Source organism: Cibotium barometz, chromosome 41 (assembly GCF_041138505.1).
Source record: "Cibotium barometz isolate CiBa-2024 chromosome 41, ASM4113850v1, whole genome shotgun sequence".
NCBI lineage: Eukaryota > Viridiplantae > Streptophyta > Polypodiopsida > Cyatheales > Cibotiaceae > Cibotium > Cibotium barometz.
Window position 1 is genome coordinate 33,006,101 of NC_141086.1, and position 15,097 is coordinate 33,021,197.

The 15,097-nt window shown below is 40.3% G+C and overlaps 1 protein-coding gene across 2 annotated transcripts; it reads left to right on the plus strand.

Moving 5' to 3' along the window:
- Positions 1-2,765: 2,765 nt before the first annotated feature.
- LOC147614885 (putative arabinosyltransferase ARAD1) lies at positions 2,766-6,936 on the plus strand. 2 transcript variants are annotated; one of them, XM_086780218.1, is made up of 3 exons: positions 2,954-4,687; positions 5,948-6,089; positions 6,266-6,936. In XM_086780218.1, the coding sequence occupies exons 1-3, from the start codon at positions 3,665-3,667 to the stop codon at positions 6,271-6,273; spliced, it is 1,173 nt and encodes a 390-aa protein (XP_086636344.1). In that variant the 5' UTR covers positions 2,954-3,664; the 3' UTR covers positions 6,274-6,936. The 2 variants fall into 2 exon arrangements, with proteins under 2 accessions (XP_086636343.1, XP_086636344.1); XM_086780217.1 differs by having other exon boundaries at positions 2,766-4,687; positions 5,948-6,936.
- The last annotated feature ends 8,161 nt before the right edge of the window (positions 6,937-15,097 follow it).

The following is a 15,097-nucleotide window of genomic DNA, read 5'->3' on the forward strand; positions in this document are numbered from 1 at the left end:
ACTGCCAGCCATGACTGTCTACCAAATATAAAATCTTTCAACACACTACAAGCACTCACAGTATTCACTGAATGCAACCCCAGATGGCTGCCAACTAACTGAATCACCTGTTGCAAAGTGTATGAAAAATAACACAGAGTAGAGAATAGAGTGTTACTGGCGAAAGTATGATGGTCGATGTTGTTGAAGACACTGTAGATGCTGTTGCATACTAAATCTTTGCCACTCCACAGCCCAAACACCCAAAATCAAGCAGAACCAATCCAAAATGACACCTCTAGAACGTCTCCAGAAACCTTGTGGTGTTCAAAATGCGCCCAAAACACGCCGCAGACCCCAAAAACGTAGTATACTTTGTATACAACACACTACATTATATATCTTCTTCTCCTAAAAGGGTATCTCAATTGGAGACAAAAAAACAGCGTCGTGAGAAGGGAGGCAGACTACTAGATCAAGTGTCAAGGAAGCTATCTCTGATATCAATTGTTGGAATTAGGGTTCGGGTTGCAACACACAAGATTGAGAAGCTTGAGAGCACACAAACTCACTAGATTAGAATGAAAAAATGTGTGGCATATACACATCCCAAAATGAGTAGATAAGGGGGTGTACATAATACGCACAAGAGAAAAAACCTCCTAGTGAGGAAAAAAGTGCCCCGACGGTCCTAAGTGTGTTCACACACATCACTACGATATAATGCTACATGAGTTTGTATACTTCTTCTAAGTATCTTCAAAGTTTTCCACTTTGGACAAAGTTCAACTACAAAGGCATCCCTCAACTAAAAAGTTTCTTACAAACAAACCTCAAGAGGTTATGGAATATTAGAATCGTGATCAAGCCATTAGATGGTGGATGTTAGGTGTGAGTATGTGACTTAAGTTTAGTATTTTTTCTAAGTGCTGATTGTCTAGGAAAAGGTAAGCTCCTAAGGTAAGGTAGCAATTACAAAATAGGTTATATTCTAGAGTTCATATCATATGACCTAGCTTGTGAGGTTAAGGTTAATCTCCAAAGATAAGGTGGCAATTACTAAATAGGTTATATTCTAGAGTTCATAACATATGACCTAGTTGGTGAGGTCAAGGTGGACACATTTTATGAGACTACTATACAAGGGTGTATCTTTGTACTTTTACTATCTAATTACATCAAGAGCTCTTAGTGAGTATTTTCACATGGAGCAACCCTTCTTGACTGTGGGTTGAGTGTGTGGATCATCCAATCACATCAAAGAGCACTTAGTGAGCATTTTCACATGGAGCAATCCTTCTTGAGAAGGTTATTTGTGGTTGAGTGTGTCGTTTCATGAGAAATAGTGGACTCTAGGTTGTCTTGGGACAATTCACTAATCTACATGCAACTAATTGTATGGAGATTATGAGAAGGATTCTTTACAATGGATTGAGGCATGCTCTAGTTGGGTGTCCTTGTGTCTCCTCCTCATTATTTGGCTCTTTAGCTTGGAGTCACTTAATATAAAAAAGATACTTGTAGCTCTTGATGCTCTTGCGCTGGCACTAACTCTTGCATCCTCATGACATGGGAAATGTGTCACATGAATTTTGGGGTATCGTTGTGTATGGGTAAGTTCATTTGTGGTCACTTTGAAAAATGGTCTAAGTACAACTATCTTTGCCTATGTCCATGTTTTATGGATGAATGGCATCTCCGATCACTTTATTCAATTTGTTTCTTGGTATTACATAGGGTTAGTGCACCCATGGAGAGGCTATGCATTGTCATTCACCTCGTCATTTGGAGTTAGTAGCAGAGCTATCTAATGCAGAGACAAGGCCAACCATGAAAGTCATTATTAGCCCGCTATTGTGTCTTTAAGTTGTTGTTCCCTATGCTGGAGAGAGAGAGAGAGAGAGAGAGAGAGAGAGAGAGAGAGAGAGAGGGTACTAATATTAAATTCTCAAGTCTTTGATTTGCAAGGTTTTGGAAAAGATAGGTTTGCTTTAGTTTAGAGCCGCCTCAAATGTTAGAATATGCGTCTCAAGAAAAGATAGTTTTGCTTTAGTTTAGAGCTACCTCAAATGTTAGAATATGCGTCTCGAGTTGGTGTGATAAGGAAAAACACCTCAATGATTTTTTTCATAAATAACTAGTTATATTGGGATAAAAACATAAAGCTCCAAATAATCATTTCCTTTTCAACCCATGGTGAGATAGTTACAATGTGATAAAGACATAAAGACAATACTTTCTCAAAAGAATCATTTCCTCTTCAACCCATGGTGAGAAGAATGCATAAAAGGTCATAAAAATCATTTATGAAGTCCTTGTTGTAGTGAATTGCAAGAAAGCACAGTTCTTTTAAAAGGGCTCTGATTGAAGAAGTATCACGAGGCCTGAAGATTGCACAACACCAAAAAGCTAGAGATATTAGAAAGAGCATAAGATTTGGGGGGTGGGGGATGTGTGTGTGTGTGTGTGTGTGCGTGAGAGAGAGAGAGAGAGAGAGAGAGAGAGAGAGAGAGAGAGAAGTGATGAAACGAGTCTCTTCACATCATAGCTAGGCGAGGTGACCACATGTAACGTCACACACCGAAGTGGGGGAATAGAATGGCCCAACGCATAAACTATATAGCAATACGTGAGAGAGAGAAAAAGACCGAGAAAGAGAAAGGAAGGAAGAGCACTAAGTGCGAGAGAGAAAGAGAGATCATCACACAAGAGCACTAGAGAGAAAGAGAGAGGGGGAGAGAGAGATGTTTTTAAGGTTAATGAGACCAAACACACACACACAACACAAAAGAGGAGAAAATGACCTATGAGACCAAACACACAAAACACAAAGGTGATGTGTAAAGAGAGAAGACTGGCGTGAGACTGCAAGTGCTCGCGTACAGGTTAAGCAGTCCCACAGCAAGAACCGAACAGCATTGGAAAATGTAAAATAAAAATGAAAAGGCCTCGAGCAACCAAAAAAAAAAGGAAAAAGAAAAGAATGTCCAGCATCTGCCCTCTTTGAAAAGGAAAAAAGCAAACCGCTTCTTGCAACACACACACACACACACACACACAAAGCTTACAGATCTTGCAAGAAAATCGACACAATGGTGTCAGCTTGGAGCATTCTGCAAGCATCGATCAATCCACCACGCTGCCTGGCTTGTGGGTTCTCAGTAGAAGGTAATCGTTTCCTGCGTTATTTGTGAGCGCTGAGGCTTAAAGCATCTGCGCTTGGAGGGTTAATACAGGATTATGGGACCTCATTATCAGAGGTCTGGATTGAGATGAAAAGGGGGTTTGTGGGATCTCATTTTGCTGTTTAGAGAGAGAAAGCCACGGCTGATTTAGGGCTACAGGATCTCATTTTGTTCTTCAAAGAGTGAAAATCAGGGCTTATAGTCTCCTTTTAAATGCAGAGAGGAAATTAGGGTTTATTTAGGTGCATATTGCTGTGTAAAGAGTGCAAATTAGGGGCTGATTTACTGCTACAAGATCATTTTTCTTTGTGAAGCGTGCAAAATTGCTACAAGATCATTTTGCTGTGTAAGGAGTGCAAATTAGGGCTGATTTATTACTATAGAATTACAATTCTATCAGGGTTTTTGGAACCTTATGTTGGAGGAGGAAAAATCAGTGATTATTATCTAGGGTGATGGGATCTCATAAATTGGATATATGATGAGATTAGGGTTATGGGATGCTTGTTGAGTATGCAAAAGCCCATGTTGTTTGGGTCAGCATAGCAATGGCTCTTAGTGTGGAGCACCATCCTGTGAAGATGGGGTTTGGGCGCCTGAACAGGCAGGTCCCTGGGTCATCCAACCGCAGCACCTTCGCCATAGTGGCCACCATAGCTCTGATAGTCTTGCTGGGCTCCATCTTCTTTGTACGATCTGCTGAGAACCTCCCCACAGAATTGGGCGGCTCCATCTGGGCAGACTGGCAACGCCCGCTGTGGCAGAATTCTACTGTTTTTGGATTCAACTTTGCAGAAAATGCTGATACCGGTGCCCAGGAGTATGTCTCACCCGAAGTGGAAAATTTCAGAAGTGAACCCAAGATGGTGGGAAACCAGACCCTCTGCAGCAAGAGAACTGCTCTCCTCAAGGTTTTTATGTATGATCTACCACCAGAGTTTCATTTTGGCATGATAGCGAAAACCTACACTGGTCGGATTTGGCCAAGAAACATGTCTCAAGTGCCACGATATCCGGGCGGGCTCAACATGCAACACAGTATTGAGTACTGGCTTACATTGGATCTCCTCTCTTCATCCATGTCTGAACGCAAACACCGATGCACAGCAATCCTTGTAGAGAATCAGAAGGACGCTGATGTGTACTTTGTGCCATTCTTCTCTTCACTAAGCTACAACAAATACACCAAATTGGAACTTGTGGATGGGACCGACAAAAACGTGCAGTTGCAGGAGAAGCTTGTCCACATTTTGCTCAGGCAAAACCCTTGGATGCGGTCAGGCGGCAAGAACCATGTCATCCTGATGCATCATCCAAATAGTTTACATGTGGCAAGGGAGCAACTGCGCTCTGCCATGTTCATTGTATCAGATTTCGGGCGCTACTCCCCTCAAGTAGCAAATGTGGGCAAAGACATAGTGGCCCCCTACAAGCACATGGTCCCTACCTTCACAGAGGACAGATCAAGCTATGGAAGTAGAAAGACTCTACTTTACTTTCAGGGAGCTATTGTGAGAAAAGAGGTACTCTAACATTACCGGCTCAGATCTCTTTCTGTTTCAAAGCTTGCTCTGCCTGGTTTGTCTGCATATTTAGTGTTTAAAAATGTCTATATTTTAATATGGACACAACTTTTAACATGGATTGACAGTCCTTTGAAGACTTTGTGAGTAGCACATCATCTTGGATAGGCATTTCTTTGTCGGCTTTCTAAACTTAAGAGACCCGTACCCCGTCTGCAATTAGAGTCTGGTGTAGCAGCACATATACTTAAGTTATTGGAGATGAAGGTACACAACTAATAGGTATAAAGTTGGTTCTTTCTCTGGGAAGCTTGAGTGCACATCTCAAAACTCTCACTCCATTGAGCGAACTGATGGATAGTGATTTTCATTCAGCAAATGTGCATGTAGGACTTAGCCTTGCTCAAAGAACTAGGTCACCCTTTTGACCTTTGTTTATGGGCCACTTCAACCTGCACACGATGATTCAAGATTTGCATTCCATAGAAGAGTGTGTTTGAACACATGCACAGGGGAAACAACAGAATAAAGGATTTGATTGTGCCTATGACAGTGCCTCCGCAAACGTCATGATGACAAAGAGTCATGGCCCATCACAGTCCCTTGGCCCGTTCCACCTCTTTGTCCAAGGACAAAGGTTTGAATTGTTCAAGTATGCAGATCTAAGTGCTCTCATCAGGAGGAGAAGCAGATCTAAGTGCTCTCATCAGGAGGAGAAGCACAAGTGGGTCTGGTTGGGAAATGGAGTTGGATTGAGTGCCTTGATGACAAGTCAAGTCCAACAGTGTCAGTGTCGCATGCATCATTCCTTCCCATTACGCACATGCACTAGGCTTTGGAAACATGTATATGAACAGGTTCCAAAAAGAGAGGCAAATGGCCATGACTGGGCAATAAGGTGGAGCCTACATATTTCACTATTTCTTTCCTGAGCTCCTATTAATGCAGCATTTTGACTGCCGCGCGGGGGGCGGGGGGGGGGGGGGGGGGGGGGGGGGGACGGTGGGTTGTGTGTGTGGGGGGGAGTTGGTGTAGGGGTGTTTTTTTTTTTTTGAGTTTCTTTTTCAGAGGAGCGTACTGTCTGCTTAAAAGCTCATTTGAGCATTCGGATCGTGATCTTCTGCAAAGTGATTTAAACTTTTTGTGCACATTATTTGCAAGCCACGTTTCTCTGTAGCAAATCTAAAGCATCTCTTGCTTTGGCATTTCAGGGAGGTATCATTCGGCAAATCTAAAGCATTTCTTGCTTTGGCATTTCAGGGAGGTATCATTCGGCAACAACTCTATGAGATGCTCAAGGATGAGCCAGGGGTGCATTTCTCTACTGGAAGCTCACAAAAGGCTGGGATACGCAGTGCTTCAGAGGGCATGCGTTCTTCCAAGTTTTGCCTGCACCTTGCAGGTGACACACCATCTTCAAACCGACTGTTCGATGCTATAGTTAGCCATTGTGTGCCTGTGGTCATCAGTGATGAGATAGAGCTACCCTTTGAGGATGAGTTGGATTACTCTGGTTTCTGTTTGTTTGTGAGGTCCACTGATGCTCTTCAAAGTGGGTTTTTGATGGATCTACTTCAGAGTGTTAAAGAGCAAGAGTGGACTCGAAAGTGGACTCGATTGAAGCAGCTTGACCACCATTTTGAGTATCAGCATCCTACTCACCCTAATGATGCTGTGAACATGATATGGAAAAGCATTGCACGACGGGTGCCGTCTGTCAAACAGTCTCTAAACAAGGCAAAGCGGTACTCCAGGTCTAGATTGTTAAGCAAAAAATCACTCTAGTTTGTAAACCTATTATTCTTTGATAGCAAATTCAATAAAGGTCAGCAGAAGGGGAGTAATAGATTTAGAGTTTTTTACTATATAACGTAGGAAGGGGTCTGGTTGGGCCTCATTGTCATCAATACAGAAGATTTCTACAAGAGGACAACTATGCCTGCACCTGCTCCTTGCCCTTCTACCATATCCTTGCTGCTTGGTTATATGTAAATATCTTTTCCCACCTTGCTTTCAATTGTACCGTTGTCAGTCACCATAATTTTCTCCTTACAAGAGTCCAGAACAAACTTATCCAAGCAGGGCAGCCCTTCCTGAACTACAACAAATACGGAACATAACCTCGTCATCTCACTTGTTTACCAGCTCCTTTCTTCACACAATGTCTTCAGGAACCTTGCAAGATGCAACTTCCAAGTTTTCATGTCTTTTCCAAGTGAGGTGCTCTAAATATACAATTTCACAGGCAATATGAAGTGCTTTCTTTTTTTGTGTGATGTAATTACTTAGTAATAGGCAGCATCGCGTCCAGGGGAGTACCAGCTTTGAGAGTCAAACCCCTTACCAACTGGGTTACACAACCAAGGACTCAAGTATGAAGCTTTTAGATGGTTCTGCACTGAAACTTATTATTTTGTTTTGCAATCCATGAAGTTATCAATTGAGATGTGAGATAGTATTGGCATGGTAGTTTGAGAGGACATGCAAGGTATGCTCCATGGGTTGTGGGAGACCAAGTAACATGCTTTTTTAGAATGCCCAGATCTTGCTACTATTCACAATGTCCTGGAGGGATGTGTTAAGCAGTCCATGCATTTTGTTTGCAAAAATGGAAGATTGTTGCATAGGAAAAACAATCATAACTCCTTGTCAATTTCTTGTGTAGATGTGTACTGGTCTCATAGACCATATTCAGTCTCAAAAGATAATAATCTCTCTCTCTCATGTGATGCATTTTGATGATCACAGATGCCTGTGCATGTACTTACTAGAGCATAGGCGTTATAGGAGACCTGACATGATACTTCCTAGAGGATCATTACAGATTTCTTCAATCATCATGCATCCACATCAAAGCCCACCGCCCACACTAGCAATCTGGTCCTTCGCCCTAGAGGGGTCCTCAGTGAATAGCTTAATCTATTTTGCAGGCCAAATGTCCCCAACCTAGTGCATCACAATCCTACATCGGACAGATGCGGATCCAAGAGATTCTTCGATGCCATTACATGCTTCTATGAGGCTAGGCATCAGATCTGTACTGGCTGATGAGGGCATCATTATTAGTTGATCATGGTTAGTTTCTCTCGTATAGGGTCACATGCTGATATCACGAATGTATTCCATAGTGATAGTCATTTTCCCGTTCTAACTTTTTCCATGGCTCAGTATATCCATGGTATCATTGTATCACTTATGGTCTCATACACCCTCGGAGACTTTTGTAGACATTAATATTACCGTCTTTCTCTCTCGGTGTGTTTTCAACATCTAGTCATTCATTGATTATATATACTCAATTGATCTCATGGACTCTTTGGGTCTTTCGTAGATGTTTAATTCTCTCTCTCTCTCTCTCTCTCACACACACACACACACACACACTTCATTATTAGTCGATCATGGCTAGTTTCTCTTGTATAGGGTCACATGCTGATATCACATATATATACACTAGTGATAGTCATTTTCCCTTTTCTAACATTTTCCATGCCTTGGTATATCCATGGTATCATTGTATCGCTTATGGTCTCATAGACCCTTGGAGTCTTTTTTATACATTAATATTACCTTCTTTCTCTCTGTGTGTGTTTTCAACATCTAGTTATTCATTGATTATATGTACTCAATTGATCTCATGGACCCTTTGGGTCTTTCGTAGATGTTTAATTCTCTCTCTCTCTCTCTCTCTCTCTCTCTCTCTCTCTCTCTCTTACATACACGTGGGTCCATGCACTGTAAGCAAAGTGAAGCTTACAGTAAACCATATACTTCATATTGAAAAACTCACAACAACTCTCTCTCTCTCTCTCTCTCTCTCTCTCTCTCTCTCACACACACACACACACACACAACTGTGAGCACTTATGGTTCTGGGGTCGTCCTTAGATGTTAATATAACTCTCTCTCTCTCTCTCTCTCTCTCTCTCTCTCTCACACACACACACACTCACACGTGCGCACGCGTGAAGAGCAAGGAAAATACAGGCTTATTGTTAACTATTTATTTAATTAAAGAAAAGTCACAAAACTAATATGAGGTAAGCTAATCCAAGAATTATGGAATGCTTACTTTTTTCTCCCACTCACACATACATGCACTAAGAAGTCATTTAAGAATACAAAAGGATGGGCTTCAGCAATGATTTGATGTTGGCTATTATGCTGGGATAGAGTCTTGGCATGACTTTTGTTAAAAATCGAAGATGGGGGAGATATCTATAAGGAGTTCTATTAATGTTCTTGGACACATATTACAATGGGAGGGGATACCCCTTTTTATACAATTCTAAAAAACCTAAATTGCTTTTTCATGCTTTCTAAAAAGTAATTTTTTTTATTTTTATATTTTCTTAATTTCTTAAAGCTCCTAGAGCTTGCTCACATGCTTATACACAAAATCCTTCATAACTTTTATTCTACAGCTCATTTTTCAAATTTCATTTAATCTGTTGGATTCACCTTGAACTCCTTGTTTTTATCTTGAGCTTGTTATTTCTTCAATACTCCCCCTTAAGCTCAAAATCTTCAAAACAAATAGCTTGTATTGCTACTCTTCAAGGTAGCTCCATCCATTGTTCTCCCTTGAAGTCTTTAATGTCAATGTCGAACTCCATTATTGACAATTCTATGTCATCAACCACCTTTATGGTGCCAAAGATTGAGTCACTCTATCTCTTGGCTTTTCCATTGCTTTTGTCTTTAGCTTTTCTTGCTTTTACACCTGGTGTGTAAACCTTGAACATTCTTGGACTAAGTTCTTCTTTGAAACTTTGTGATCCATCATTCGATGATTAAGTAATATCCAATTTCTCCTTGTTCTTGTGTGTAGTAGGCTTCAACCCAAGGAGTATCTGGAATCGTTTTTTCATTTAGCATAGCTTTTGCTATGACCTCAATATTATGTCTATTCTTCAACTATGCAACTCCATGTTGATGTTGATGACTATATCTCTTGGTCAACTATTTCCATATTCCATGCATGTTCAAGAACTGGTTGAATTTCTATTTGGAATATCCTTGACCATTGTCAAACCTCAAGCACCTCACATATTTGTGAGTTTATTTCTCCACGTACGCTTTCCATTCTTGCAATGTATCTAAGACTTCTTTCTTGTTTTTCAACAAGTAAATCAATGTCTTCTTGTTGTAGTCATCGACAAGTGTCATAAATTATCTATATCCATTCAAAGTAGATGTCCTCTTCGGCCCATGTACATACATGTGTTGATCAAGCAATCCTCTGCTTTCTTGACCATTTCTTTCTAATGGTAGACTAGCTTGCTTTTTGAACTGGCAAGTTGAACAAGTGTGTGATGATATATGATCACTAAGCTCAGGCAATCCTTTGATAATTCCCTTGCTCTGATATCTTTCAACATGTGAAAGTCTATATGGAATTTATGCCACAAACCAATGTTGACACTTCTAGTTACTTTCACATCTGTCATAAGAAAGGTATGTTCCTTCAGAACACCATCCTTGATGTCATTGCAATTCCCTTGTTGGAATCTTTCATCTTCAACATGTCGTTTCTTTCCATAGCAATCTCTTACCCAATGTCCTTGTTTTTTCTCAATGGTTGCATGTATTTTTATCATGCATGTTATAACACCATATTAGTGAATTTAGGAATTTCCCAATTCCCATTTTTGAATACTTAAAAAAGGAGACACGGATAACATGTTTGTAAGTTTCTCAAAACCCTATCATATGACCTATCGTTGGAAAGCGCTTTTGAAAAATGGAATCTAAAGAGCTATAAAGCGCTCATTTTGGATTAGTGGTGTTCAAGTTATGGTTAATCCAAACTTTTGACCACGTGTCCCAAACTTGTGGGAAATTCCCATATTCCCCAATATGGTGTTTTATGTCTTTTTCCATGTTTAGGTTTTTCTCGAGTGGATGCTCCTGTGCTCCCCCTCTGTGTCCATAATCTTCTTGCTCTTTCTTTGTTGAGCTTTCCTTCTTCTATATGTGAATAAAAAGCACTCACTTTTCAAGCTCCCTCTTTGACATTGTTCTTCCAATATCATCTTCATCTTCGATACAAGCTCCTCAAAGCTTGGCAAATCATGTCATGTCATGATCGATGTTTGAAACATCTTGAAGTCTTGTCCAGACCTCATAAGTAATTTTTTGCCATCTCACAGTCACCAACTTGATGACCAATAGATGCCAATTGATTACATATGAACCTGATCTTAACCATACACTCAAATATTGACAAATCCTTCTTTTTGATATTATTCAACTCGCCCTTGAGTTGTTTTTTTTTTGTTTTGTTTTGGATACATTTTCAAACACGCTCAATGACTGTCGCCACATCTCTTGAGAAATCTCACAATGCTCGATGTGTGGTACCATAGTCTGGCTCATTGTCTCTATAATGATGCTCATAACTCTCTTGTATTTTCACCTCCATGCTTTCAAATCTGCCTTGTACTGGCCTTCGTCTTCATGAAGTTTAGGTTCTGCCTCTGAACAATTCCCATAGCTTGATCGATTCCAAGAACAACTTCATCTTGAACTTCTATGTGTTAAAGTTGCTTTTATCAAGCTTTTCACATGTATGTACTTGCACTTCAGCCATATTTTTGATTGATGACATTGTCGATAAGAGTGGAGTGGATGAGAAGGGTTAGAAGAGGTTTAAATTCGATCTTCAGATACTTCTTCTTCTTTTTTGGCTTTTGTCGTGCAATGGCAATTCCTCCTTTATAAAAAAAAAGTTTGTGCATCTAAATGAGAGGAATCCTCCCAAGGCCACACATTGCATTGCATTTATTGTTGGGCTATTCTTTGCGAGTGAATGCCCCTTAACAAGGGCTTTTTAAAACCTTTGAAAATTAAGGCTCAATAAAACCTTTAAATTTTTTTACAGCACCTCCTTTGAAGATCCCCTTTTTATACAATTCTAAAAAAGCTAATTTGCTTTTTTATGCTTTCAAAAAAGTTGCTTTTTCCTATTTTTATATTTTCTCTATTTTCTTAATTTCATAAAGCTCCTAGAGCTTGTTCACATGCTTATATAGAAAATCCTTCATCTAGAGCACATTTTTCGATGGCATTTGATCTATTGGATTCACCTTGATCTCCTTGTTTACCTTGATCTTGTTATTTCTTCAACAAGTCTGAAAGGACATGCAAGGTATGCTCCATGGGTTACGAGAGGCCAAGTAACATGCTTTTTTAGAATGCCTACATCTTGCTACTATTCACAAATGTTTTTGCATGTCCTTTAGGGATCTATTAAGCCATCCATACATTTTGTTTATAAAAAGGGAAGATTGTTATATAGGAAATACAACATAACTCCTTGTCAATTTCTTGTGTCGATGTGTAATGGTCTTATAGACCATATATAGCCTCAAAAGATAATGATCTCTCTCTCTCTCTCTCTCTCTCTCTCTCTCTCTCTCTCTCTCTCTCTCTCTCTCTCTCTCTCTCTCTCTCTCTCTCTCTCTCTCTCTCTCTCTCTCTCTCTCTCTCGTAATAGAAGATATATTACCAAAATTACTTTACAAATGGCCACATGATCGCCATGTGATGTACTAGCTTTCCCTCACTAATTACTTTGAACAGGTGTAGCTTGGAGTACCCTCATCCAAAATATAGCCGTGTCATTCTCCACCAAATGAGGTGGCCCGCAAGGAACAGACTTGCCACAATAGTAGCCTTTTTATATGACCTATGTGAGCTGTAATACCAACTTTTGTATCAAATATGAAGGCCTTCCTAGTTAACCAGATATGCCACAAATTATCCACCTAAAAAAATGAAAAAAAAACTGAATGTTCTAGGTTATCTGGCCCATTCGAAATCTTGCCAAAAATGTAGTCTTTAACCTTTACAGGCCTATCTATCAATGGAGTCCATACGCGAGAAAGGAAATCCCACACCTTCTTTGCCATTGGACATGAAATGAAAAGATGTGGGCATGTTTCCAAGCATGTAGTACAAAACACACACTTACTAGAAGCAATCCGCCGCTTTCGCAACAACTGGTCCCCCAATGGTAGGCCTCCAACTAGCATGCGCCATAGGAACACCTTCCCTTGATATGGAATCTTAAACCACTAGTCCTATAAGATTACTTCCTTCCATTGGGACCTACTCTTCTTGATGTTCCATACCTTATTAGCCTTCATAGTGATCCAGGGCTTATCTTTTACCATCATATGGTACACTTGATTTGTTGTATGTTGGACAATGTCCTGAGGCTTTCTAAATGCCCAATCTAACCAAGGTTGCTGATCCTTCAACTGAGGAATATCACCAAATGGTGTAAGTGCTTCTCTCACCTTCTCTCATAACTATACATATCCACGTGGAACCCGAAAACATTGATGGATTTTTCGAAAAGACAATAAGCAGCCTCTCCGTGTGGCAACAAAGCATCCAAAATTCTCACTAGTCCCAATCAAGCCATTCTATTGAATTTTGGCCGCTCAACAAGTTTGTCACGCCACTCCAGAAGTTGTGAAGTAGCCAACACCTCACCTGCCATAGAATTCAACTTGCAACCGTTAATCTAAAGGCTTCCATTTAGTGTGTGCCAACACCTCCTTCCATGAGATTATCAAATGAGAAAGGAGATGTGAAGCCACCACTTGAACCTGTTAGGAACCATTCACTACATCCCACCATGTACCATCAATCCTAGTATTACCATGCACAAGTGTGACCTCCTCTCTATGAGGGCCTTATCCAACCATTACCACCCATGGCTCTTGAGATACACACATATCTTACAATAAAGGCCATCTCCTAGTGACCATATGTAATCTGACATCTACTAGGGCTACCCCTCCGCTCCTCTTCGGAGTAGTAACATGTTCCTAAGAAATCCATGTCTGCCTTGGATTATTTCCTATTATTTTCCATAGCATAAATTGAATTGGTTATTGTACCTGCTGATGCAAAGCTTTGCCCGTCCATGGCAATAAAGGCAAGAAAAAAGATATCATGCTAATCATAACTGATTGTGCCACTTTGAGATGAACATGCATAGGCCAATTTTGAGATTTCCAATACACAAACTTATCATTTATCCTTGCAGAAATCCATGCCAACAAAGCCTGTGAATCAACATCAAATCCAATCGGATAACCCAAGTGGCATGTGATGCATCATCCCCTTTGTATGACCTGCCCATGCCATCCCAAACCAAGCAAATTGCTCTCGATACAGTTTATTAGAGCAAATTCATGCATATTAATGCATAACCCTGAAGCAAGACCAAAAGTATTCCAAATAGCCATAGCCTTCTGAAAATTATCTCTTTAAGTCTTAAGAAACATGAAAGAATCATTTGCCAATGCCTAGCTAACCATATGCTCTTCACTTGGAAGTGTAAGCTCTACAACTTCACTGTCCTCCACTAGCTTATCCAGTCGAAATAAGATTGGATGTGTAACAATTGCAAACAAGAGAGGCCTAAGTGGGCATCCTTGCCTGACCGATCTCGTCAAATGAATGGGCTCAGTCACCCCACCATTAATCATAAGCCTAGCCACTGTATGTTGGCTAATAGCATAAATCAAAGAAAACATGCGAGGGCCAAATCTCGTAGCCTGCATAAGCTATGAAAGAAAAGACCAATTAACGTGATCATAATATTTTTCAATATCCAATTGAATCATAACCACCTCTTGCCTCAAAGCCCTTACATAATCAATTCCAATTTGTACATTCAGCATATTATGCAAAATATTACGACCTTTAATAAATCCATATTCCCTTGGATGAATCAAAGTAGGAAGAAAACACTACAACCTGTTGGCCAAGACCTTTGCGAATATCTTATACATGGCCCCCATCAATGTGATTGGTCTCCATTGACGTAGATTAATTGGGGATGGAACTTTAGGCAGTAAACGTACAAGCCCAATCTTCCAACTCGCACCACGCATGATACCTATATTCTACACCTCCTGAAAAATAGAAGCGAGAGGGGCCTTTAACTCATCAACATACTTCGTGAAAAGCTCATTGGGGAGCCCATTCCATCTTGGACTTTTCCCTTTAGTAGGCAAATGTTTCAACACATCTTCCACCTCATCCTCAGAAATATCTCTTTCCAACCCATTTGCAGAAACATTTGATACTTGGTGACGAACCAAGTGAAACAAAGACTCTCTAGCTGCAATGACATCTAGAGATATGACCTCTTGCGGACCCAACAAATTGCAATAAAAGTCCATACACACATCTAGAACACAAGCATGATCAATAATCAATAATCCTTGCCTATCTTGTGTCTTGACAATATTCTCACGTACATGCTTTTGCTGCAAATGAGCAAAGAACGTACGTGACGACTAACAATTAGGATCCATTAGGGCATCCATTCAAGCCAGAAGCTTATATCTCACATATTGATTCTCATGTAATGCTACAACCTGATGG

What these genes read in the sequence shown, in the direction of transcription:
- LOC147614885 (XM_086780217.1), top strand. Translation starts at nt 3,665, where the DNA reads ATGCTTGTTGAGTATGCAAAAGCCCATGTTGTTTGGGTCAGCATAGCA. An exon ending in GAGCTATTGTGAGAAAAGAG is followed by an intron (nt 4,688 to 5,947) that starts GTACTCTAACAT and finishes TTGGCATTTCAG; the next exon opens with GGAGGTATCATTCGGCAACA.